At 38.5% G+C, this 27,580-nt stretch overlaps 1 protein-coding gene across 3 annotated transcripts in view; it reads left to right on the top strand.

Annotated features, from left to right (window-relative positions):
• Positions 1-27,580, top strand: part of Atg16 (Autophagy-related 16) — a 204,906-nt gene that overhangs the window by 165,257 nt on the left and 12,069 nt on the right. For 2 of the 3 annotated variants that reach the window (XM_074096306.1, XM_074096305.1), the window contains 5 exons: positions 4,924-5,041; positions 9,835-10,014; positions 13,275-13,359; positions 13,940-14,086; positions 26,782-26,920. In XM_074096306.1, the coding sequence (XP_073952407.1) occupies positions 4,924-5,041; positions 9,835-10,014; positions 13,275-13,359; positions 13,940-14,086; positions 26,782-26,875 (624 nt within the window). In that variant the 3' untranslated portion in view covers positions 26,876-26,920. Of the gene's footprint in view, positions 1-4,923; positions 5,042-9,834; positions 10,015-13,274; positions 13,360-13,939; positions 14,087-26,781; positions 26,921-27,346; positions 27,463-27,580 lie in introns of all 3 variants that reach the window. The other variant, XR_012452001.1, reaches the window with a different exon arrangement.

Raw genomic sequence — 27,580 nt, 5'->3', positions numbered from 1 at the left:
TTATAAGGAATCGGTTATTTAGCTGGCCTCACGTGCGATATTTATACATTCAAACAAACATTCGCTGGTATATTATAGGCTCTCAGGCACCGACGTCACAGGGCGGCCACGCCGTACAAAATACGCGTTCTCGAATCTACATACGCACGACGACGTCTGTACACGCGTCAATGTGTGCGTAAGCTGCACATGGCTGACTATTGCAAAACCGTATAGTTCTATTAGTACTACCAATGACATTTAAAGGTACTCATATGTAGGTATGGCTTACATATGTGCAAATTAATGTAATCGTTAATCTTACCTATTTCGAGGGTATTCTGACAAATCAGAATAAGTGCTATTTTTTTAAAGTTACATAGATAGGCATACTCAATGTTTTCTGCTTTATTTATCTAGCAAAACCGTATAAAAAATAAATATTGTACACTTATCCGAATCTGCCAGAATACCCTCGATTTATTTAAACCTACTTAAAATGTGTCTGTCTGCGTATTTTAAGCATTATTATTTTCAATTACAATAGATATACGTCTACTAACTTAAAAGAATCATTCGGTAGGTAGTTATTTCATGTATTAATCGCGTTTATTTCAGAAATCACTATTTATTTTGAAATCGGAGTAGGTAGGGTACCGTTACGATTCTTACGATTTGCAAAATGATTGCTCCCGAACTTAGCGCCACGCGGCCGACATACATCGCGTCGCGCACCCGACTGCTTTCTTTCCTGCGGTTTTCCTGCAATCTGCGCTTGAGGGGCGGGGCGGAGCGTGGCCATTCTGTACGTTAGTGCTATTATATATTCTGTGCCGACGTTAGAAATTAAATTGAGTAAGTAATGCAACGAATTTGCTTCTCGACTTTTAAAGCCAATTTTAAACATTTGTAGAAATCAAAAGTAATGCGTATCTATCTGGTTTCTAAGCTTTTTATTACAGATTATGCCTCATTCTGTCTGATGTCTAATATAAAAAGCTTGATCATCTCTTTTAAGCAATAAACAATGAGTAAAAGTCTTGTTCACTTGAAGCAAACAAGGAACTTTTGTACTATGACAATACTTTTCCTTCTTTGAATCGTTGTTTATTGTACTGTAGAGATTATGAAGGGAGTTTGTACAATCGCAAGCTAAACCGGTAGAGAAACGATATCGATACTTATATTAGCTCGTTAGAGTCGGCGGGCCTTGTCCGGATGCTATCTTTTAACCTCCTCAATTAGTGTGCCCTGCCTATCGCGGCAATAACCCGAAACAGCGTTCGTATAACCGACCTGCATTCGTGACGCGATGTACAAACCGAACCACTATACGTACACTTAATTATCCGTAACTATAAATTTTTAAAGCGACGATAAGGTCCCGTTGCACTCTCTGGGAACGCTGCTCGCCCATAATGGCGCCTCGCGAATTAAATTTAATTAATTCCCCCTCGCCAAACATACTCGCGGGAACGAATTCGGCCACAACGGTAGCCAATGGGAGCCGCGGAATGCCGTTACACAGCAAGGAAGCGACCAACTGCATTCAGGGCTACCATTAATCAGCAAATTGCCTCGTTCGTTTCGCTCGTAACATTTGTATTTACTAGAGTCATTTAGGTTGTTTTGATTTAAATCGTTGTCTAACTGCACTCAACATTATCGTCTCGCTTAGCGAAACTCAGCCCTCACTCACGGGTCATAGATAGGTGACGCCACGTAGGCGGCCAATCCAAAACATAAAGCTTTGTAATAGCTAGCGTAAATAGGACGGGACGATAGTACATTTACTTGCAGTATTGACGTCATAAATACAATAAAATGCTAACCCCATGTTTATCTTCCATTCGCAACTTCTAAGCTTCATTGGCCAAAAGTTCCGTGTGAGATAAAAAGATCGAGGTACCTATTTGCAAATAGATTGCCCCTGTGTTACTGTTCGAACCTGTTTTATACATTTACGTCGCATGTCTCTAACTTTATTGCTGACAAATTAACTTCTGACAAGTTGAGACACCACTCCGGTTTGGTGTTCCTCAGGCAAATTAAAACAGTTCAATCTATAGCTCCATTATTGTCTCTAATTTCCTCGACTGCTTATCTACTATTCACGCCCGTTCCATATCCTGCCTCTGCTTGCATAAATTCTGGTAAATAAACCAGATGATCTGCAAACATAAACTTGTACGTCAAATCTACCCGATAACCATCTATCTCAATAGATGTTGCGGTTTTATAGGTTATAATTATGACCATTAAGCGAGGTAAAGCCAACCAATTAATGGAATCGCTTCATTCTCCCAGCCTCGCGATTGCATTGTATTTTTGACTTCATTAAAAGAGCTAGGCGAAAAAAATCGATTCGAAGCTAATTCACTAGTGCCTATAATATAAACATCTAAGTTCAGTAGATGCTAAACTTACACGGCCGATACAATGTAATCGTTAGGCGGGCGGAAAACCGTATACCTACCTACCGCATCCACGATGTATGTCTATATATCATGCGCGTGCGGCGGCGCTAGTGCCGAGTGCAGAGCGTTGTTGCGCCGCGTTATGCGTCCACGCTCTTTGTTTATGTAAGTATTTACTCCACATAAACGGAATGAAACTCGTCGACTACGCCGACCGATAACGGAGTGTTTTGTCTGCAATTAAGAGCGGCGAGAGCGGGTCAACCGCCCGCTTGCGCATTATCACAGAGTTATGGAGACATTTTAAGCGTGTCGAGAATGTTTAACCACAGAGCTGTCATCCAGTATAAACAGTCGTGCTGTAAATCTGCCACCATGTCATGATAATTGTGTTGTTGTTAATTATATTATACAAACTCGCGGTGCGTAGAGCGCTACTTCGGCTATGAGACAGAGATTTTTACTGAGGCATTACTTTTTTACATGTGAACTCATCTCATCTGCGGTCGGGTACGAAAATTGTTGGCAGTTTCAATCTTAAGTTTCATTCGGTTCATACCTATTAGTTTTAAAGTTCATTATTGGCTACTACGATTCAATTTATGCAACGCGTCATTGGCTTCTGGACAAAAGCAGAAATATTTACTAGAACTGCTTCTCAGAAAGGCTCTATATTACGAGTACCCATTATTTATTTTGAAAATAAACGTACTGTATTTGTATTGTATTGTGACTCTTTGTTGTTCATAAAACATATGAAAATTACAGTTAACAAGAAAGAGATGTACAAAGGCGAAACGTATTTTTTTCTTTTAAAATAAATTTGGTAGTTCTACAGATCTTCCTTACAGATATATTTTTAAATACCGATTGATATCAGACTTTGTGCATTGGTATAAATACCCTAATCAACATGTACTTTCATGTTTTGCCAGAGGCCAGGGACATGTTGTAGAAACAGCAATGCCGTGACGCGTGTACTCGTAGTTGTACGAGTATCAGAATAAAAAATAGCTGTCGGTTTCGGGACGGAACGACAAATCGTGAGGCATTTAACCAGTCCAGTATGCAACGCTTCCATTAGCCAAGCGGTGGCATCGTCTATTTGAGCTGTCCACTAACAGTCTTAAGTAGCGCTAATTAACCGCCGATTAAGATGCAAATAGGCGCCACGGGCGTTCCATTCGATTCGGCACAGCTCGAGACCATGCGCCGCCGCGGCGTCCGGAATCAATTGAAAACCGACACCCCACGGAGCCGCCGGCACTCCGTAAGTTAAGGTGGTGTGAAGATAACGAGGCAGTAAACAGAGGACAATAATCGTCCGTCGTAGCCCCGGGAGCTCTCTCGCCGGACATAAACGGCCACAACTAACAGAAGGCAATTCACTAGCCCTAATTGGCTGCTGCTATACAAACAAAATGCAGGCAAATTTATGTTAGTTCCACTCGTATTTATCATACCATATCGGACCGTAAAATTCTTGCCTTTTTTAGTTTTCTTTAGTTAAACGCTTTGCGCATGTCTTTAAAAGCGATAAATCTCCGATGTTTGCAACAGCTCAGTAATAAAAGCTAGCAGAAAAAAATAAATTATTATGACTAGTTCACCTGCTGTGTTTGTCGCGTGTGTACATCTAATGAGCTACTGGTTGCCAGCGCCAGCATCGACATCCTGTGAGACACATCTGTAAAACACAATTATTATGTTGATCTTTCTAGACACTTGAGTGACACTTTTACCGTGAAATGAAATTCTATCGTCCATTATAGGACTATAATATCTTCTCCACTAACGAGAGTAAGCTTTAACCCGCAGCTTCGCCTGCATTAGAAATACCTTCACAGATTTTTTGGATTTGATTTTAGTTATTATTTATATTTATTCATTCATTGCATATCACATTTATACATATTTAGCAGTTGTTACAATTCGGTATTAGTCACATGTGACGCCCTGCAAGGGCACAGCAACATGAGAGGTACTACTACATAATTATATCACTCGTCTTAAATATATTCTACATACATTTGAGAGTATTAACATCTTATTAATTTATTTAGTTCAGTTTGACCTTAAATGTTTTAAATATAATAAATAATAATAAGTTTGCAAAATACATAGAAACAACATACATACGCTCAAAAATCAAAACCCTCCTTTGGGCAGTCGGGTAATTACAGTTACAAATTTACATTTAGAACTAGTGGAGAATTTAAATTGAAGTGTAGTCTTTAATACATATTTGGAGAAAACTCGAGAAAAGTATTTTCGAGTGATATGATTTTAAAAATTAGTTCCCAGTCCACGTGAAATATCTGCAACCAACTTCGTCGTTATAAAGTATAAACTTAGATTTTAGGTCATAGAACCGCACAACATTTCTGATTCAGATTCATTAGTATCAGATCAATTATTCTAGTCTTAAAATTAACATGCTAGTACGACCTGATGCCCTGAGAGAGCACTGCAATTTTCCATCACACTTTCTATTTGCAGCATATCTAACTCAAATGTTTGTTCTCAGCACACGCTGACAGGGCACAGTGGCAAAGTGATGGCGGCCAAGTTCCTCGGCGAGCCCACCGTCATCACCGGCAGCCACGACCGCACGCTCAAGATATGGGACCTGAGGAGTAAAAAATGTTAGTACAATGTTAATATGATATACTTGAGCTGTTTGACTTTATGTCAGCTCAGTCTGTAACAAATTCAATTGTATAAAACACGGGTCATTGCAGACAGGGATTCAAAAAGATTTAATTTCATTAAATAGTGACACAATCACATCGGGAGACGCGGAAAAGTGACGACACTGATTGTGAAAGACAATACACGCGATAACATTTCTATTCTTCTTCTTATTATTTTTTTATGAGAGAAGATACTTAATTAATTTAATATTCACAATACATTATAACAAACATTCTCCATACAAACATTCTTCTTATTATTAATTCTATTCTAAGGAACATGGGCGTTTTAAAAAAAGTGTACCTTTTTTTAAATTTGGCAAAAAATGACCCCATTTTTTCATACAAAATTTTATGAGTCAGTTTTGTCACGCCCATAGTGAGTGTATGAAAAAAACGTCGCAAAACTGTAATTTTTTTGGGACGATTTTTTAAACTATCGGAATCGACTGTGCTCTTGATTCTGAGTAGGAAAAAAACATATTTTTGCCAAAATTGTAAAAAAGGAAGGGCACACTTTTTTGAAAAACGCCCATATTACAGTAGCCTGACTTATGTTTTAAAATTGTCTTAAGAATTAGTCGTTAATTGTACCCAAGGCATGTACCCCTTTTATTTACAGATCTAGCCCATCTATAATTTGTTACAATGTGCGGGAAGTGGAAAAAAAACTTTCATATTTAAGGTAAAGTATTCAAGTATAAACTCCATAAAATAATGCCAAGAATTCAAAAGTTGCAAATTTTAACGTCAATCCTCATTAGTAAAGTATGCAATGGTCGTGTGTGCTTGCGCTGCATAGCTTGAGTTTTTCGAAAAAAATGCCCGCTCGTGGCCAGGACGTGCTCTGCGTACTTTCGTGTGCGGTCCGGCTATTTAGATGCAAAGATAACTTCACACCGAGAAGGGTTTTATCAATATTTTTGAACACTTACCTCAATAATTTTAAATCCGGATACACATATGTGAAAGAAAGAAAGAAATACGCTTCAAGTGTATTTGTAATGAAGATGTAAACTTTGCACAGTTAAAATCAGCGTCTAAGTTTTCCGAAACCATTATATTTTATTACGACATAATAAGGGGCAAATAAAATATAACGCAAGCAAAGAATAATATTGTGTTATTTGACCGTGGGACAAACTAAAGTAAAGGCAGCGGGAAAAGATAAATTATAGCATGGGAGAGAAAAAGGAACGAGATACTAATAATGAGGTATCAGTCACGGATGAAGTATATCTCCTCTCGTTGGCTTTACTTTAAATAAGTCAACATCATTGGAAAGAGCTCAACCGAAGATATCTTATATATATATATCAGCTGTGCCCGCGACTTGTTTTTTATTTCAGTCACTGCCCAGCAGCTTATATACAAAAGATACATGCCATCAAAATGTTTACTTCTTATTCATAGTTACCGAATAAAATAGCTGTGATTGTGGACTTTTCCCGATTAATTTATCTAGACGTGACTTTTCTGCGATGTGCGTCGCACCACACGAATTAACGGTGCCTACCCGCTGCCAGTGACGTTTCAGAGAAACCGCCCTAAAACATTCCCGCACAAAACATTCGATCGTGGTCAGAGAAACCATGGCCTTACGGACAGGAGACTCCACTTTTGGCACCAGCCTACCTAGAATGTATTTAGGGCCAGAATTCGGCGATCTGTGGGACATGCACGTGCGTAAAGTGGCTGTCTTGTGTTGAGTTGTCAGTGCCGTCAAACTACAACGTGAGCGGAGTGGCCGAAGAAGCATTTCAGGTTATTCCATAAGGGACTGCGCTGGATGACGTGGACGGAGACAGGTGCGCGTATATTTTGTGATGAATGACCTCTTGATATGCTACTTCAATTAGAGAGTCGTGGCTATGGTGACAATCAGGTCCTTTACGGTGCCTGAATAAAGCACCGTCTGAACACAAAATCGGAGTACCGATGCTAGTCTCTTCTACTTCATGGAGATGTCCTGTATTTTCTCTGTATTCGCCGACAAACTCTTTTAAGAAGACCAAGAAACAGAACCAAGCGCGCAGCGCCCTTAACACCCTCCAACCTAAGCTGAACTCTATTGGAAATGCTTAACCATAGTAATGTGAGGCAACTCACGTTGGTTATGCATTTCATCATCATCAGCCGGAAGACATGCACTGCTGAACAAATGAATCCCCCTTAGAACGCTACAATGAACGACAACTCGCCACTTGCATCCTCCGGTTTACCGCAATTTTCATAATGCCGTCAGTCCACCTAATGCGAGGCCTGCCAACGCTTCGTCCTCGGTTCGTGGTCGCCACTCGTGGACTTTTCTCCCCCAACGGTTATTTGTTCTTCGAGCATTGTGACCCGCCCATTGCCACTTCCACTTGCATATTTTCCCAGCTATGTCGGTGTTTCCAGTTATGTATTATTTCCCTTCTTTATATTATTGAATTTTTTACTTTTGTATTCACAAAAAGTTTGTATAGTTAACCAAAGCTTCGGATACCGAAACTAACAGTATCGTCATCATCAGCCAGACATGAGCAGGACGTCCACTGTTGAACAAAGGCCTCCCTTAGAACACCACAATGAACGACAGCTCGCCACATGCATCCACCGGTTGCCTACAACTCTCGCAATGTCGTTCGTCCACCTAGTGGGAGGCCGGCCAACAGACAGTAATTTTTTTTTATTCGTCTGGATGGCAAACGGGCAAGTGGGTCTCCTGATGGTAAGAGATCACCACCGCCCATAAATATCTGCAACACCAGGGGTATTGCAGATGCGTTGCCAATCTATAGGCCTAAGATGAGATACCTCAAGTGCCAGTAATTTCACCGGCTGTCATACAAATTCTTATAACTGACATTTATGTAAATTATAATGTAATTATGTATTGAATGAATAAATAAACTAAACTAAACTACTCTCCACGCCGAAACACAACAGTGCAAGCACTGCTGCTTCACGGCAGGATTAGCGAACAAGATGGTGATAGCAATCCAGAATTTTATATTCCTGAAATCATTTTACAGACCATAGTTACTCAAAACTTTAATATAGATAACTGAAGTTTTCGCGAAATCAACAACGATTCTTCGAAAAGTGTTCGACAAAAATCTTTAAATTGATATATCTTTTTAGGGTTCCGGAGCCAAATTGGCCGAAACGGAACCCTTATAGTTTCGCCATGTCTGTCTGTCTGTCTATCTGTCTGTCTGTCTGTCTGTCTGTCTGTCTGTCCGTCCGCGGCTTTGCTCAGGGACTATCAATGCTAGAAAGCTGTAATTTTGCACGGGTAGATATGAAAACTATGCCGACAAAATAGTACATTGAAAAATTTTAAAAAATTTTTTTAGGGTGCCTCCCATAGACGTAAAATGGGGGTGATTTTATTTTCTCATCCAACCCTATAGTGTGGGGTATCGTTGGATAGGGAGTTGCTAAGACGATTTTTCGATTCAGGGATGTGTTTACGAAATATTCAAGTTTAAAATGCAAATTTTTCATTAAAATCGAGCGTCCCCCTCCTCTAGAGTTCAAACCGGTGGGTGGAAAATTTTGAAAAAATTCAGGATGGTAGTAAGTATATCAAACTTACAAGGAAAACTATAACGGTTAAGTGTGCTTGAGAATTATTAGTAGTGTAAGAGTAAATAACAGCCTAAGGTATAAAATATACCTAAACTTGGAATATTCCGTTCAAAATACGAAATCCTTAGAATAATATTACTTAATTTTTCGGGCGTGTCCGACACGGTCTTGGCCGGTTCTTTATTTGTGAACCGATTCTGATGAAATAAACACTAAATGTTAATCCAAGATAAATATAATACATCAATGAAAACCGCATCCTTCTACGTTAAGCCGTTTCTGAGATTAGCGTGAACGAATGCATAGACAAACAGACAAACCGACAAACAGACAATAATTCTAAAAATCATTGTTTTGGGTTCTATTGCCCTAATAAAGACCCCTAGTAACAGTTTTCCTCAAATATTTCTAATGTACAGACATCGACCTCTACAGATTTATTATGTGTATAGATTGAAGAAGATATATATATATATATATAATATATACTTAAAGTAGGTACAGTATGTTGCGAAACCTTGTGTGGCTTTCCTTTTATTGTTAGAGCATAAATAAAACTTGTGATGGTTGTATTTAAAATATTACACATTACTTTAGAATACTTAACGATATAAATTTTCTTATAGTATTGATTCCTAAGATCTCAAACAGTCTTAAAAGAAAAGTTAAGAAAAAGTAATTTTATTAGATATCTCGAAAATATTAATCGGGTGCCAATACGTTTGCTTTAAAAGTACACAAGTGACCTCTTTTACCACCATACACAATATCTACTTTCAAGTTACCTACTGCAGAACTTCTTGATAAATGCCTAAGATTTAAATGTAGGTACCTATTCATTTCTGTTGTCAAACTAATTGGTTTAGTTTTTTTTTGCTTAAATTTTACACCGTAATCGATTTCTTATTATTTTACAGCACTACCACCAGACCATTGACGGTGTCTTTAAATGTTTTTTGCTTCTCATCAATACCTGTTTGTTTTTTTTTTCAACGATTGGCTTCCAATTAAACCGGTTCCGTCAACTCAATAAAATACTTAGTTATTGAAATAGGATTAACATTTTTTTATTCAACAACGGATAAACATGATTGATCTTAGGTAAAAAATACTTGTGTAACTTGGGAGTGTTATTACATTTAAATGTAAAACATTTTATTGACTTACAGGCACGGAGACGAAGTTTGCCGGGTCGTCGTGCAATGACCTTGTGACGTCGGATGGCGCAGGTTCGACCATCATTTCTGGACACTACGACAAAAGGATACGGTTCTGGGACATACGCACTGAAATGTCTGCCAACCACATAGTGCTTCAAGGAAAAGTAACCTCACTTGACCTTAGCCGAGGTAAATTTATAAGTTACTTACTTAACTTATGTTATCGACGTGTAAATTACTAATCATAAACCGATACGAAGTAAACCAAAATTTATAGTTTGTAAATTTAAACGCCTAAGGGATCCCAATGAATGTAAAGCTATACTTGTTTTTATACTAATGACAGGTGTAATATATCAGTGTAAAACAGTTACATACCATAAACGGCTTGTTAATTTCAATAGAGTCGAAACATTCGTAGATAATTGAATGCACGTCTAAGTACGAGTCTCGGTATGCGTGTCAGTACGGAGACGTGACGTGAGCGCAGCGCGGTGCAAGTTTCCGTTAAGCGTTATGCGTCCGATCAATCCCTTTTTGTCAGTAACGGCGCACGAATCATCGAGATTGATACCTTCAATCAAACGGAGTGGCGGGACTCACTGCAAACTGATTAAATCACGTTGATTTCGTCGCCGGCGAGCCCGGCCGACGGACAAATGAATAGGGAGACCCGGTCACAGTTACTCGTCACGGTCGAACTAGATACATCAGCGGTATCGAAGGTCTATCGGGACGCCGCTACCTCAGAGTGCAACCTCAATAGCCTAACCGTTTCGTCGCACAAAACACGCCAAAACTAACTGGATAGTGATTACATCTGTTGTGCTGCGCAAACGGCGCAACTTGACCTTACGACATCCAATTACCCCTCATAATGCTAGACGACTAATGAAAGGTTCAACGTTTTCGATTAATTTAATAAATCTCAATTTTAGAATAGCGTGGTTATAGGGATTTTAGGTTAAACGTTATTGCATTAAACAAATAACACGATGCAAGGTTAATGTTAAATAATCGAACTATGAGATAGTCGATAAATCTTGTTTCATAATCATAATTCATAAGACTCGAACCGTGTTTACTTCTAAACCATAGACAATCAATATAACATGCCCGTTTCATAAAAATAAAAATAAAATACTTAGGTTTGTCTATGACGTGTGGAACTTTTTATGTGGCATGACCAGACCACGAGAGATAAAAACTATAATATGATAAGTTAGTCCTTTCATTATTAATTTTAAGAAAATACGCATAATAAGTGATCATATACTGAGAGCCTTCACTTGAAATAACTAAATTCTTCTTCAGTTTCTGTATTGTATTAAAGAAAATTAACACGTCGGTAGTATTTCTTCGATGTGACAATATATGAGTCGTTAGACCGATAGCCTCATCATGTTGATGGTTCTCTGGGCGCTTTATTGCCCGTACGATACCGTGCGGCATAAGGGATGCAAGAATAACGCGAGATCAAGGTGATATATTGCATTCGATCAGAAAGTTAATTAACACTTTCGTGGAACTCCAACTTACAACATCAGCCGTAGCCATGTTATTGGTAGAAATAAATGCCAGTTGAAGCTCCCATAAATCTGCTCACTGTACTTTTCATAATCAACTAATTTTCCGTCAGTACCTTAGTCAAACCATTAATCAAAAGTATAACGGTAATGGACACGTCAGTTACGATACAGTTGTGAATCATTCGAAATAGCGTACGTAAAATTGTTCGTAATTTGTTAATTTTCTCTACAAACATTAGCTTTGTGATGTTATCTAAAATCAAACGTCTTAGACATAAATCATACAGAGTTATTTGTTTAATTAAACTATGAAGTTTAACTTCCGGGTTAACAAAAGCTGTGTCTATAGTTGTTAATTTTAGTGACTAGGGGGATTGACCTCTAATATTGATAGGACAATCAACTTCTTACATTTTCTGAAGTTGTCTCTGCAAAGCGTTGCGGAACCGCCTCTCACGTACAGTCAAGGAATTTAATTTATAGGCCACCATGGAACCTTTTCAAAGGAAAAGTCATAACGACTTTCCTTGTTAACTGATGCGATATCACTATGACGTTTACTAAGAAATGGTTCCATGGTGGCCAATGAATTAAACTCCTTGACCGTACTAGTAAATACTTTGTATATTATATATGATTTTTAATTTAAAGCTAATGCGATTAGAAATAAACCCTTATTATTTTTGTGCGCTTGTTGTCCGTCCGTCTGTCTATCATCCATCCATCCGCCCCTCCGTCTGTCAATACTTTTGAGAAAAATATCAAGAACGCGTGGAGTTATCAAGCTGGAATTAATATCAAATGCCCAAGCAATCTAAAATTTAAACTTCTAATGCAACAGGCAAAGCAATCAAAAATAATAATAAATGAAAAGATACAGTCATTATTTTTTTTAATTCTCGTTAGCAAATGTTTCCAAACATTAATCCATGTTAAAAGTGTACCGCCACATCTAAGGCATGAAAACACTTTCATTCAAAAATTCAGATGAAAATCCTTTACAGGATCATTCGGTCAAACAAACCCAATAACCTCCTGAAATATTCCAGAAATATTTGAAAACGGCCTGTATTTGCTTCCGATAAAAAAAAATACACATTATTTAGGCTTACATTGTCACGTGGTGGTGTCCAGGGAAGTTGTTCGGGTGAAGAAGAAGGCAGGAATAGGGCAGACAGTAATATTTATTTAAGATAATAATAAAAGGGCACGTTTCCGTGCCCTATTTCTTTATTTATATAATTCAATGGCACTGAAGTCCAGCAGTATTACGATCTATTGATCTTATGAAACTTCACAAATGCACTGTACAATTTATAAAAACTTCCTTCGTATAGGAGTAGTAAATTATGAGCTTGTTATGGAGTTTTTAAGAGATTTATAGGATCTAGGATAAAAGAAAGGCAAGTGTTCAGCTCGGAGTCTCTGAATAGAATGGCTACTTGACGTAAATTGAACAGGTGTGGAATTTAGAAACGGAAATTTGAATTTAAATGTTATTTTAAGGAGAAGAAGAAGTAGAAGAAGATTGATTTATTGGCCAACATGAACAATACAGGATAGGCACACAGAATACAAATAAACAATAAACTAATAAAAAATGCGTTTATACGTTTATGCGTTTTATTTTTTCGAATATGTGTTAACCAGACAGTACAAAGAGTTAGGAAGAAACGAGCTGTATGACACCTCGTTACAACATCTGCTCATCCGGTTCACAAACTGTACAATAGCGAACAGCGATTGTTGAGTCACTTGTCACTATTTGTAATTCTGGTTAATTAATGACAATATTTACTACCATAACGTATAGGTCAGCTAAATTATAATCAGTGGCGAGTGGCTCAAAAACCACGGTTCCCGTTGGTACATGTACCAAAATAATTCCACGTGAATGAATGACTTAATACTTTGTTGCAGACAGCAATTACTTATTGGCGTGCGTACGCGACGACACAATACAGCTGATCGATTTGCGGATGAACACAATAGTCCGGTCCTTCAGGTATTCAAGATAAAAATACTTCAGCTTTCATCGGGTGATACTATATCATCAGGTTTTTTCTGTAAATAGACCACGGCTGCTCTTTAATGCGATATTTAATATAAATCAATTTCGAGAAACATTATACACCAATTGAGCTGGTTCCAAACTTAAAACAATACTTATACCTAGTGCCATTCACGAAGACGCGTGATTTTGTCAAAATTAGACATTAATGACATTGTAATAAGAACCACGGCACGCGTCATCGTGAATGACTCTACCTATAAGTACATACATAGGTATATACTTTGTATACTGGGCTTCTTATAGCTATACTTGATGTGATAATTTCATAAGCTTATTAAGATGTTACTCAGATTTTCGAAAATGCTAATTTCACGATTTTAAGAAATATCATCTTATTGAACGTAGTTACTTCCTAGTGTGCTGTAAGCTAGGTTAGGTGAGTTTAAGAACAACTCTGAAAAAAAAAAGGGTTTTAGAAATAAACCATTAGTAGATCAGTTGAAAATTATGAGAAACGATACATTATGGCTTACGAAATTCGGGTAAACGATAGAGAACCGTACTATTGCAGCCACGAAGCATTCAAGGTGGGATGCGACTTTTCGCGGGCGGCGTTCGGACCGGGCGGCCGTCTACTGGCAGTGGGCGCGGCTGATGGCGCAGCCTACGTTTGGAACACGCACTCGGGAAAACTAGAAGCCACGCTCAAGGATCACACGTAAGTCTACAAACCCTTCTAAACGGATAAGATATAAAAGGTCATGCTCCCTTCCTTCCGCGATCACGAGACCAGTGCGTTGTTCTCACCTTCGTTTTTCGAAGCCCATTTCATGTAGATTACTAAACAGGTCTCCTTACTTTGTTGATCACACAGAACAAGTACACGTATAAAATATGTGCCAGAGTTTTGGATAGTATCCAAGTAGTGCCTGGTTCACGCAACGCCATTTAATGTAACCTTCACACGTTCATGGTGAGAAGCGATCAATTATTGAAGAGATCGGCCTTTCACCGCGCTTATTATACTTAGTTTTTGTTAATTGTAAATTGGTCTGCGTTTCTCTTCAGTCCCACTTGGTACCTACAGATGAGTGAGTACGATGATTTAAATAGAACATCGTCGTACAGTCGAACAAATTGAATCATGACATGACCCAGGGTGTAACCTTTTTGCTACTAATGTCATGTTGACATCTCATACGTTTGTCAAGGAAATCATACTGCAATTGATTAGTAAAAGGTTCCACCCTGGGTCATGATTCAATTTGTTCGACTGTACCTACGCTTAAACTTTGAGGCATATTTGAGGTCACTTGAGGGAATAAAAAAACGGAAGATTGTCACTCGTTAAACGAAAAGGTTTCCATAAGCAGGTTAGACCAACGGACTCACCTGCAAGAACTTACCAAATAATAACACCAACAATCGACCCACGTTTGCTTTACAATATCCAAATGCTAAAAGGTTGTCATAAATAGTTTCACATTTAAATTTATTGTTATAACAAACGCAGCAGGCGCTTCTATTATGACCTTATTAATAAACCATTGGATTCCTCAATTTGAATATAAATCTTCCTGGTGTAACAGTACAGGGATTACTTAAATTCCGATCGGTACTGCAACTGCTCCCGTTGCTGACATTCAACGCGGTCACTTGGGACGCCTTTTGCATTTTTTATTTTCCGTTGTCGTGTGAATAAAAGTAATTTAGTTCATTTTATTGTAGTAAATTATAAATACAAATAAAGCTAAGTGTTTATTTTCGCTAATATAATAATTTAACATGAAAAAACAATTTTCCACGTCACATCACCAGACTCCCTACGGCTAATTCCCTCTTACACTGCCGCAAATTACTCACGCGGCAGTTTTGATATAAAATAAATAAAAAAGCGGTAATTTATTAAATTCCAGCATTGAAGTGCAGTTCCTTAGGGCGCCGACATGATCTAGTGCTAGTAACCGACTAGTTTAAAACCGACTGCTGGTTGTTATAACTGTATGAAAACAAAAGGCCAATTTAAATTGGTTTCTATGGGTTCGATTGGGACTCACGCGATGTCAAATAACACCAGGCTACCGCAGCGTATTATGCCTACAAATGTAAGGAAGCACAATATTTTGTTATACCAATGAACGTTGCTAATAAATCTGTTTAAACAACGTGTGAAATTAAAGACTGAGTTGCTTGTAACATATGTGTTGAGTGAGGTATGTAAGTGTTTTGTATAATATGAACAGGTTGAGTCCTATCGCTTAAGATGCCGTAAACAACTAAGGTGTAGAATTTAACGGTAACTAATGAGTATTAGTATCGTTTACTAATGTTTTACCTGAGAGTCGCTTGATATTTTGTATGTCAGCGGTGAAGGGTAGGTATAGGTATCTTCATTTGGGGAATGCCTTACCTTGCTCCAATATAGTCTTGCTATGTAGAAAAAGTTTTGAACTTAACCAGAAGGTCTATTGCGTAACGTTGCTGACACTCGCGACCAACAATCAAATTACAGTTTTTGTATGCGAAAACTGTCATTTGCTTGTGATCGCGAGTGTAAGAAACGTTAGACAAAACGGCCTCAGGTTGCTAAAGTAAACTATATTGTATGTAGGTGCTTACTTTTGTAATATGTACTAACTCTAGGAAAGTAAATATATTTCAAACACAGCACGTTAATAATAAACGTGATTATCTATATATATAAAAGAAGAAACTGACTGACTGACTGACTGACTGACTTATAGATCAACGCACAGCCCAAACCGCAGGGCCTAGAAACTTGAAATTTGGAATATATGTTCCTTAATAGGTGTAGACGCGCACTAAGAAAGGATTTTTCGAAATTCCCGGGATAGGGAATAAATGGGATTTATATTTTCACTTCAAAATGGCCCTATTTCCGTAACTATAATAATTAGAAACTTCAAATTTGGCATGCAAGTAGATAATACTAACAGCTAAAAATACTTTTCAGGATTTTCCAAAATTCCCACGGGATAGTGAATAAATGGGATTTGTATTTTCACTTTTAATTAATGACCCTATTTCCGTAATTATAATTATTAGAGGCTTCACATATGGCGAACAAGTAGGTAATACTAACAGCTAAAAATGTTTCAGGATGTATCAAAATTCCACGGGATAGGGAATAAAATGGGATTTATATTTTCACTTAGTAGGTAATACTAATAGGTAAAAATAGTTTCAAAGATTTTCCAAATATCCCAAGGGATAAAACGAATAAAGAGGATTTTATATACCAACTGAATCAGAAAACGCATAAGCTAAACCAATAAAACTGGGGACTGGAGATTTGGCAAACTGATGTAAATCAGGTAACAATTATTTAGCAGTGACATCCTGCTCATCCTGGCCAGGAAAGTCTCCGTAGAAGGGAACTCCTCAAAAGTTGATGGCACACGCAAAAGACTTTACATGATTGTTAAATTTCAATGACAATGCGTTTAAATGATTACACCGCCTGATGCTGCAGCCAGGGTCGTCTGCTGATGACGGAACTCCTCAAAGGCTGATAGCATTGATACGAAATTTTACATATACTTACGTTCAACGAGCTGACACAATTACTTTGCTCACCCGCGACCTTTATGATAGCTACTTTTGTGCCCATGCAATGTGTGTTGATGCAGTTCCTCCACTTCCACACTGTAAGAACACACACAAATCTCACAAATCCATCTATCACCACCACCACTTTACACTGACGCGTTTCGAACTCAACCAGAGCTCATCTTCAGAGCAACACAACCGTTCAGCATGCTACGGTGTGAAATTTGGCATAGATGGACCTAATGTAATACAAAGGTGCACTAGGGAAAGATTTTTAGAAAATGTCATGGAATAGGAAAATATCTCAACTTTGTTTATTTCTTTGTTTGTTGAGGGTAATCTCTGAAACTACTGAGCTGATTTAAAAAAATCTTTTATCAATAGAAAGATTCACTATCCCTGATTGACATTAGAGTACTTTAAAAAAAATGCAAACTTTCCGCAGAATAAAAAAAATCAATTTTGAGGCAGATTTTCAAAATTATTTCAATAATAGAAAGCTAATCCCATTCCCATTCTCTAATCGACAATTATGAATTTCAAAATAGAACATAACAGTAATTCATAACTGGATATCCCGTGTATGAAGTCCTAATACGAATGGATATATAACCATATTCGAGTACGGGCAAAGCGCGTAGTCTTTAACGTGTTAACTTTAACGTTTTCTAAAATTCCAACCCTGAATCAGCGAAGCAGGGTTTCAAAGTTGGTAAGAATCATAATTAATTACATACGTAGTTAGGTTGATTTTTGTATTACAAAATTTGCACCACTGTCTAAAAGAAAATCTGTCTGTATTTTTATTTCCATGTAATCCTCCGAAAAATTAATCAAAACACGAAACATGGATCGCAGAAAGTAAATGTATGTTACTCCAAATTTAACGCGAGCGAAGCCGCGGGCAAAAGCTAGTCACGTATAAATAAAAAGACGGACAAATGAACTGACAGTTCGCAATGTTACATTCGCGCTTGCGCGCCGCGACCGTTCTCTTAGTATTCGCCCTTTCCCGACCCGACCCCTACGGTAATAAACATTAACGAATACATTTTTGACCTTGAATATAAAACTAGAATTGCCTTGCTCGTGACATCGTTTAGTTTCCCCGTAACATTTTGCATGGACAATTGAAATCGTGAGGTCAACATTGGCTCGGTCTGTCTCACCGTTGCAAATTTCTCTTTCTCATACCGTACACTGAATATTTGCTTGGTGCTAACGTCGAGCGGTGTCACCTAGTGTTAATTTTCTTGTTTTTATCGATCTAAGACGTAAAGTTTTCCAGGCCATGCTAATTACCAAAAACGCTGCACTATTTTACCTATATACTCGTACGAGGGGTGATCCAAAAGTAAAATCCAAATGCATCCACCGCGGCCATTACCTCACTATTATTAGAAAAATTGTTGACTCTAAGGTCTCCATTGAGTCGTGCAAAGAGATAAAAGTCGCTGGGGGTTAGGTCTAACGAATATAGGGAATGTTCCAGAATTTCGAGCCCTGCATCACGAATAGCAGCCATTGTAACACACCTTAGCCTTTTGAACGGGTGCGTTGTCTCGATGAAACAGAACTCAGCTCGAAGTTTACCCCGCCGCTTCTCTGATTATTTCGCGCAATCTTTGTATTTGGTCAGCTTAGTAAAAGCCCATAGGAGTGGCTCTTTTCTCATATATTCAATCATTATTACTCCCTTGGCATCCCTGAACACGGATGCCATAACTTTTCCCACTGAGCTTGCGACTTGATTTCTGCGGCGTTGGTAAGATGATCGCTTCTCTAGGTCATGGACTGCTGTTTGGTCTCAGGATCGAAATGATGGATCCAAAACTTGTCCATGGTCACAAATCGACGCAAAAACTTATCGAGATCAGTTTGAAATTTTTCAAGATTTGCCATTGTAATTTCGCATCGTATTTCCTTTTTTTGAATGAATGAAATGATTGAATGAAAGATTTATTAGAAACACACAATGCAACAACATTTTTACAGAAAATATTTAATGTAATAGTAGGTAAGTATGTTAATGCCTATTACAGTGTTGACTGTGGTCTCTAAAAGGAGTCCACTCAGCATGTGTCGCCGCAGATAGTGCAACGACGCTGATTTTCAGTGAATCCATATGACAATTACAAAACATAAACCTATTTTTCAGCGTTCAACATTCTGGGCACCCAACGAACGGAACCTTTTTTCATGTGCAGTTGATCAGTTAAGATCCTTTAAATACATCCATTATATGAGAGCCCCGTGATCTAAACTTGATGCCTGATAATCATTCTTCTATCCGCCTTTTGAATTTTTGAGAAATTATCTTCTATAAGGGCTATTGGCGGCCTTTGCTATGTTCATCTGTAGTGGATATTCTACCCAAATAAAACTTATTGCGTGCAATTGTAGAATATGGCAGAGCAGAATACCCTAGTCAATGTCAAAGTCAAAGTCAAAATATCTTTATTCAATTTAGGCCACAACAAGCACCTATGAATGTCAAAAAAAAACTTCCACCGGTTTGCTAGTGTTTCTAACAAGTCTTTTTTTCAAGCAGGCGTATTTAATTACTGCTCTCATCTCATTTTTTTTTCTATTTTTGCGTAATGATTCCGACTGCGCGTGAATAAATAGCTGCAAATCTCTAATACATATGTTATTATTCATATCTTTAAGGAATGTATACAGCTACTAATGCAACTTCTTTTAATTTTATTCCGGAAATATATATATATATATTCAATTATCATTACTTTTGGATCACCCCTTGTACGCCTCTTTAGCAGTTAACGTACCCATGAATCACTTGTTATATTTTGCTTGCATTTCACATTGCTTACTTACTTACGGTGGATTTTACACATACACAGGTTAATTAATTAATTCGTTACATAATTAATTAATCCGCTCCACTAACTGCTTTGAACAATAATGATTAATTGACAGTGCACCAAACGCCATGTTGCCGATTACATTACGCAAACTTTTGTCGGCGAACCTTCATTGAATTTCCTTATTACAGTTTATAAATTACAGTTGGGCGCAGGCCAGTTTCCACAATAAATATTTCTGGATTAAAATTCTATCGTTGGTCTGTTGCAGAAAGCTCTTCCTTACACACGCCAGTAAAGGCCTAGTCAGCCTTCCGTGGTATAGTTATCCCTTATGATTGTGATATTTTTTGTCATTACCCTTACATTAAATGGACTCTAGGTTTTTTGTGAAAAATAAGTATTTATACACGTAATATCCTAATCGTCTCAGTTTTTAACTTTTAATACATATATTTTTTTGTATTGTTTTTCGGGATTACTTCAAGCTATTTTTTCGTTTTGATCGCTTGAATACGTAAAAAAAAAACTTGAGTAACTTATAGCGGTTTAAAATTTATATAAGTAGGATGTTGATACTCGGCATAAATATTCTTCATTGTTAGAAATATTTAACGTGAGGACCGATACTATATACTATGGAAATCCGACTATAGCTTTTAACAGAACGTAGATTTAACGAGTAAAGAGTAACGAGTAAAGTAGATTTTTATACATAAATTCATCAATTTGGTGGGATAGTGAGCAACAGTGGCAACATGTTCACGGGTGGTTTGGTGTGCCAACAGTAAATGCGGGCCGGCGGAGGCTTTGTCCGCGCCGAGCCCGCCCTCCGCGCGCTGGTGGACGCCATTCTTCAGTAAACCTGCGTAAATACAACACATTGTTCGCATGACTGGTCGTGACGTCCCCAGCTGCATGCGAGATGCAATCGGACCTAATTCGCGCGCTCACCGCACAATAGAATAAATAATCTCTCCCACAAGGACTAAAGAAACACGGAAACATTCCTCAGCGTATCTTTGCTCAGTTATACTTGTCCTCGAATTTTAATGTTAGCTCAAATATGCAAAGTTGCGTGCTCATTTTATTGCCAACACCGACGGGGCTAATTCAATATTGAAACAAACATTACTACGGTTTGCTCCCATTTGCGGTTCTGTATACCGTTGCGACATAAACACTAGTTTTATCTTCATCGGTTAAAATCAATTTTGCAGAACAACATCAACGTAAAGTGAGATGAGTAATAAAGATATTGTTCCTTTTGGTATGGTCGTTCGTCTGTTGTTGTGTTTAGTTATTAATATCAGACTGTCCAACCAGCCGCGGACGGTAGCGCGGAAATTGTGGAATGCTTATAGAAATATCATTCATTAACACTGCTACGACATTTTGAGTAAAAACAAAACTATTACAGCCACCATTGAAATAAAACATAATTAGCAGTAAAACCAACGGTAAAGTTTTATTCCAGCTTTGTCCGTTCATCCATTTTCTGTCGTCGTCCGATTCTTATTCATTCAGTCTTGGAGACAACTACGTAGATGTGACCTGTGATATTATGACTCATCAATTCTTAAAGAAGGAGCACGGACGAATTTTAGTAGGTAGTCTGACCTCCTTTTTCCATAAACGCTAATTCACAATGATTCACAGAGTCTTCGTATGCTAAATTATTATGTTAGTGACAAACCAGTCGTTTTACTGGCGTATGGCGTATACTTAATAAAGTAGGTCGATAAAAATGGCATATGGTGGGCGGGATGGTTTAATTTTGCATAATATGCTTTATATAACATGATACTTTTCTATAATCAAGCTCTGGATGAAAGCTTTAAAAAATCGTCTAACGGGTTAGCTCTGCCTAGGAAATGTAGAATATTGTAGTTACGAGCGTAGTGGAGCGTCGCGGGCGGCGCCGGCGCGGCCGGGCCTCATCGCTGTCCGCGCGCAGCATGCGGCCTTGCTTTATGCACGCGAAATTAACAAGAACATGTGCGACGCTAACTTATTGTACCAACTCGGAAATATCAAGATTTACTGCATGTTGCCACGTCTTTGATAACCGTATCACTTTAAATCTAATTGTTGCCGTGAGAAAACTACGCGGGCAAATATAACTTTATGCTTTAACATGGGTAACAGCCAACAAGTCTAATTACACCATTTTATGATGAAGCAATACATAAGATTATTGATGCGCATGCATGAGAAAAACTATCATACTAGAACGTCCGAACGAATTGATGGACTTACAATAGATCTTCATTGTGGATCCATAAAAACCATAACTTCGGTTCTCATGCGGTTTTTACTTGTTGCTAAATTTTCTAATGGAACAGAGGCGTGCTTTGTTCAAAGCTGGCTGTAATAAGGTTAACCCGTATTCACATAAGCCTCAATCAAACGGCATAGCGTGACGATATCATTATGCGAGTTCCCAACCGTAACGCATCGTAAGCAACAGTGATATTGATATGTGTGAATGCTCTCATATCAACCGCGTTGCCATTGTGCAGTGAGTGCAGCTCGCGTGCGTGCACCCAACCCGGTAACACCCGCACCTGATAAGTACGACTTATTCACTCGCGATATAACATTATTTCGTAATGAACATCAACGTAGTCTAATCTTGGTGCATGCTTTTTGTTGCGGAAAGGCCAACGACCGCGGATGGATTCTCGAAATTGCTTTATTGGGTAACCTGTTTTCGAACAGGAGGCGTGTTATACGGCTATGAATCAAGACGCCACGGGAATGAGATTATTATGTCATTTATATTTTATGATTATTACAATAATAAAAGCCTCTCGTACCTGATGATGTCTTTCATACATAGTGATACTTTGAAATAGATCATTAGTAAGTGAGCAATTGGCAAAAAAACTGTATCCATTTTCGTAATTACTTGAAATTGGGCCCTTATATCGACGCCATCATCATCATCGTCATTCTATCGCAGTAAAATGCCGAAATGTCTACTAATAATTACAATTATGTACTTCAATTGTTTAAATAAATAATTTAATTATAAGGTAAGCCATTGAAACCGATCTTCTTAGCCCATAGGCTAAGCAAGCAGAAATGACAAAGTTTGTGATCATATTTGTCGCAAAATCGATAACTTTTGAAACCTATTTGGGTGCAATCGTTACAATGATAAAGGCTTACTACGAGTAGACCACGTCACGCAAATATAGTTTCCGTATGGAATAGGTACATGCTCCAAATGCGATTTTAGTATCGAGCAGAATCAAGGGTAATCAAACGTACAGACACATCAGACAGAGTAGGTATAATAAATTGCTACGCTTCTCAATTCAAATCCACTTATCGGATAAGTATTTAGTATTATTTCCTAAATAAACAAAAGAATCCAACATTCCCGTACCTAATTTTATGATTTAAATTCGGGTTTTGTTCCGCGTAGCACAATAGGTCCACGTACCTATACTATGTAGAAGCCCGTTTGAGTACAATGACTCGTGCAACATATTATTATAGTGGTCAACAGACGCGCTCTTGTGCTTTAAAAAGAAACCTATAAAGTGTCAGTAAATTGAAAGAGTATTACAAGTAAGGAAACAATCGGCGTGCTCGGCGCCAGATCTCTTCATGTTTATGACGCTTCCTGCTACCCATATTGGTTATTCGTGGCGGCTTGTTATACGCAGCCCAGTTCGGTATGTGTAAACGAGCCGAGCAAACCCGACGCTAATTCTTGTTTATGGGGAGCCTTACCCCGCGGATGCGAGCCGAGCTTCGAGGCGCGAGGCTTTGAACGGGAGGAGCGGAAAGCGTTGTGGTTTAGGTTTGATATGTTTGAAATGTTATTGGTTTGTTTTTTTTGTCGTATGTAAGCAGCTCCTTCAAGTGGACAGGGGTGGTTTAGGGGAGGCCTTTAATTGTAAATGCTTAAATGAACTAGAGAAAAAGATGGTTGTGTTTTTCGCCCGTCGGCTGAAATTAACTACGTAGACGGGGCGATTTACAATGTCATCTTTTAAATGTACAGTTAACGTCATAAATAAGTGATCACTTTTGTACCTTGTACTTAAACGTCATGTTTGAAAAGTCATACGAAATTGTGAACGACTGAAAGCGACAAGGTCAGAAATCATCACTTATTTGTGACGTTGACTGTACTTAAAATACACAAACATAATTGTTTAATCAACGTAATCCATGTACAACATGTAGAAATTGATTTATAAAAACCACCATGAAAAGCAGACATAATGTCTGCCTCTAACAATTCCTGTAGATACAGAGGTAAAATAATAATGTTCTTGGCGCTTACGTTGCCACTGTCTGTCAAAGTAGCATTTATTGTAGCATTTGATTAACGCGCGTCCATTAGCGACCGCTAAATGTTAAATGCAGGGCGGTCGTGCCCGCTCCGCGCTGGCGCTGGCGTGGCATTAGCGCGCCTACCATCACACACAACCAGCAGATAGCCTATATTCGTGCAGACACAATCACAACCCTCCCATATCCGATACGTCGGTGAATAAAACCGATTTACTTCAAAACTAGCTTTTCACCCGAAGCATCTTTACATGCCGATTTGGCTCTAGTCTCATACATCGACCGACAGTTACAATTGTAAACCACTATGTACGGCCATTGTACGGCAACCAATCCGTGCTTGCATAGTATTGTTAACAGCTTAAACATTCCTCGCAAAAAGCTTTCTACTCATAGATACGTTTGCAGAATTTCTTAACTATATATTTTAATAGCCATTGTGTTCATAGTTGTATTTCAAACATTCTTAGCGGGATAATTGCCCGTTTATCCTAGAAGAAGTATAGTAATAGAACTTGTAAAGCATGCCATACATGCGAGCGTGCAAAGGCCGCCATAATAGCTGGAATGTAAAGCTAAGTGACACTTCTGCTGATTCTGCTCGCTAAGGCAAATATTAAGTAGTAAAATTTTCAGAGAAATGCACTATACATATGCCCGTAAGGACAGGTAGCCATAAACAAAGTAAATTGTAGAAGCAACTGAACGGGTTACAGCTTTATTGCTAAGCCGTAGATACGACGAGCCGGTGGCCAATAGAGCGGTAAAATGCGTTTCTTTTTTTACTTTCTAGAAATAAATCCATGTATCCTTAGAGCGTACGTGGGACGACCGACTGGTCGCCGCCCGGTTGGGCTACCCAGGTACCGCTGGGAGGACAGTGTCCAGGCGGATCTGCGACGTCTCCAAGTCGACGACAGGCAAGAGGCTGCGCACGATCGGGACAGATGGCATGCTCTCGTTTCGGAGGCCAAGACCCTCTTTGGGTCCCTGAGCCAAATTAGTTAGTTAGTTATCCTTATGTCGCATATAGTCCTTACAGTATCATTATATCGCACCATTCTTATTTTAAAATAATATGGTGGGAGTCGAATTTCTTCCGCTGCGATGACTAGTAACGATCAACACCGCTAGACATTTTAAAAGTGGTATTAATTTTTTGTCGGCCTTATTAAATGCCGCGCATCAATAAAGCTCACGATGAGTATCTTTTATTAAGTGCCACTGACACAGATTTAAGCGCCAAAATAATATTCATAATGTACGACACACAGCGCGCTATAGGTACCGTTCTTAGCTTCTCTCCACTTATTCTAAGAAATTTGATGGCGTTTCGTCCTCGATATAAAATGCTCCACATCTTTCTCAAATTAAAATACTTCCAAAAATGATATAAAACTCGATATTATAAATTTTAATAGTTTTCACAGCTTTTAAAGCTGTTCTTTACGATTGAAAATAAATTCTAATCTTAGGGCAGCGATTCGATTCGGTTATGCCGTAAATATTAATAAACGGGAGGCGAGGAGAAAGTCTGGCACTCGTAGGTAGCGCTGTCACATCAAAGCCTTCCCGAATTAATTCCTCATAAACCCTTTATTTAAGCCAGGACATTCTTAGGTGTGTAGCCAAACATTTATTAAACGAAAGGACCTTCATAGTTCATAGCCCATGCGACATAACGAAAATTTGGCTAAATAAGTTTCTTGGTCCCCAATCGCTATGAGCTCTCTCTCAATAACCTAACCAATAAAAAGTTGGAAAACCCCCGAATTTGTCACTATAAAGTTCAATATCTCAAAAACGGCTAAACCGATTTTGATAAAACATGTCTAAGAACCATCGCTAGAAAACCTGCTTTCAATTTAAAAAAAAAGCATTCAAATCGGTCCACCCGTTTAAGAGCTACGGTGCCACAGACAGACACACACACAGACACACATACATACAGACACACATGGCGGTCAAACTTATAACACCCCTCTTTTGTGTCGGGGGCTTAAAAAAAGAAAGAAGACAAATGTCAAAAAATAAATATTCGCTATTAGGTACAGAAGACACCCAAATACAAAAAATTACATCAAAACATCTAAAATTATTTTTATCTTTGAACTACTTTTTCACGCAGCTTCCCACATTAAGCCTATTAATTGAATAGAAATTCCGGGATTTTGCAAAATTCCATTTGGAATTTCCAAAAATTACATCATTATTTTTATTAACGTTAAGGTACATTAATAACGCGCGCCAATTTTCATGTCTCATCCTAGGTGGTTGTAATTTAACGTGCTAAGGTTACATTAGCAAAGTTTATGTAGTTGTTAAGTTTCTTAAATTTTCTGATTTTCTGCGCAACTTTCTTATTTTTTTTTCCTTCAGAACCTTGTACAGAGTATTTCAAAGCTAAAATAATGAAATTGGTAAAGCTATTTATAACTAAGGCTAAGACTAAGGGTAAAAGGGAATGCATATATAGTAACAGATTTGGTGCTGTCAATATTCATCATCCACAACATCATCATCCCAGCCTATACATTTACGTCCCACTGCTGGGCACAGTTCTAGAATCAGGCTTAGAATGAGAGGGCTTGGGCCGTAGTTCCCACGCGGGCCCTGCGGATTGGGAACTTCACACACACCATTGAATTACTTCGCAGGCTTTTGCTGGCAATGTAAAAATGACATTTAAAAATTACTTTTGCATCAGGGCGGCAGTGACAGCCGTGTCGTGGCACCCGCAGTCCGGACTGCTGGCGTCCGTTGACCGCGGCAAGCGGGCTGTCGTCTGGGGCGACATGTGACAGGCCTGGGACGCGCCGCAATCGACGCCACAACTCACTCATAAGGTAACTATCACTGACATCAAGGGCTACCATTAATTATATATATGTCTGGAGCTATTTGTGACAACACTGAGACACCACTCATAAGGTAACTATATCGGCGAGATTGTTCTTGTGGGCTACCATTAACTACCTAGTACGTACCGCATTAAGCGTAACGTCTTCTGGTGCGATTTGTGGCAGACCTGAGTCACGCTGTAACTGACGCTGAAATCCACTATCTGGTATGTGTATTAAACGCACCGTCGTCTAGAGCGATTTGTGCCAGACTTGAGACACTGACTGACGTTGCAACTCACTCATAACGTAGCTACCTGCTATCTCCAGCAAGGGCCACCATTAAATACCATATTAAGCGCACCGTCGTCTGGAGTCGTCGTCGATTTAAGAAAGAAAGAAAATGATGAAAATTATTTGTGATTGTGACAGACCAGAGACACGCCGTAACTGACGCCGCAACCCACTCACAACGTAACTATCTGCTACCGACAACAAGGGCCACCATAAAATACCTATGACACAAAACAAGCGCACCGAGCGTCTGAGTAAGTAATGACGCAAATCTCTTTTTAAAATTATTTGAGAATACCTAATTAATAATGGAACTATTCTAATAATACCAACTGAAGAAGATTTCTAGCGCGAAGCCAATCGTAGTTACTA

The sequence above is a fragment of the Choristoneura fumiferana genome, chromosome 13, assembly GCF_025370935.1.
Source record: "Choristoneura fumiferana chromosome 13, NRCan_CFum_1, whole genome shotgun sequence".
NCBI classification, from domain to species: domain Eukaryota; kingdom Metazoa; phylum Arthropoda; class Insecta; order Lepidoptera; family Tortricidae; genus Choristoneura; species Choristoneura fumiferana.
This window is presented reverse-complemented; position numbering and strand designations above follow the sequence as displayed.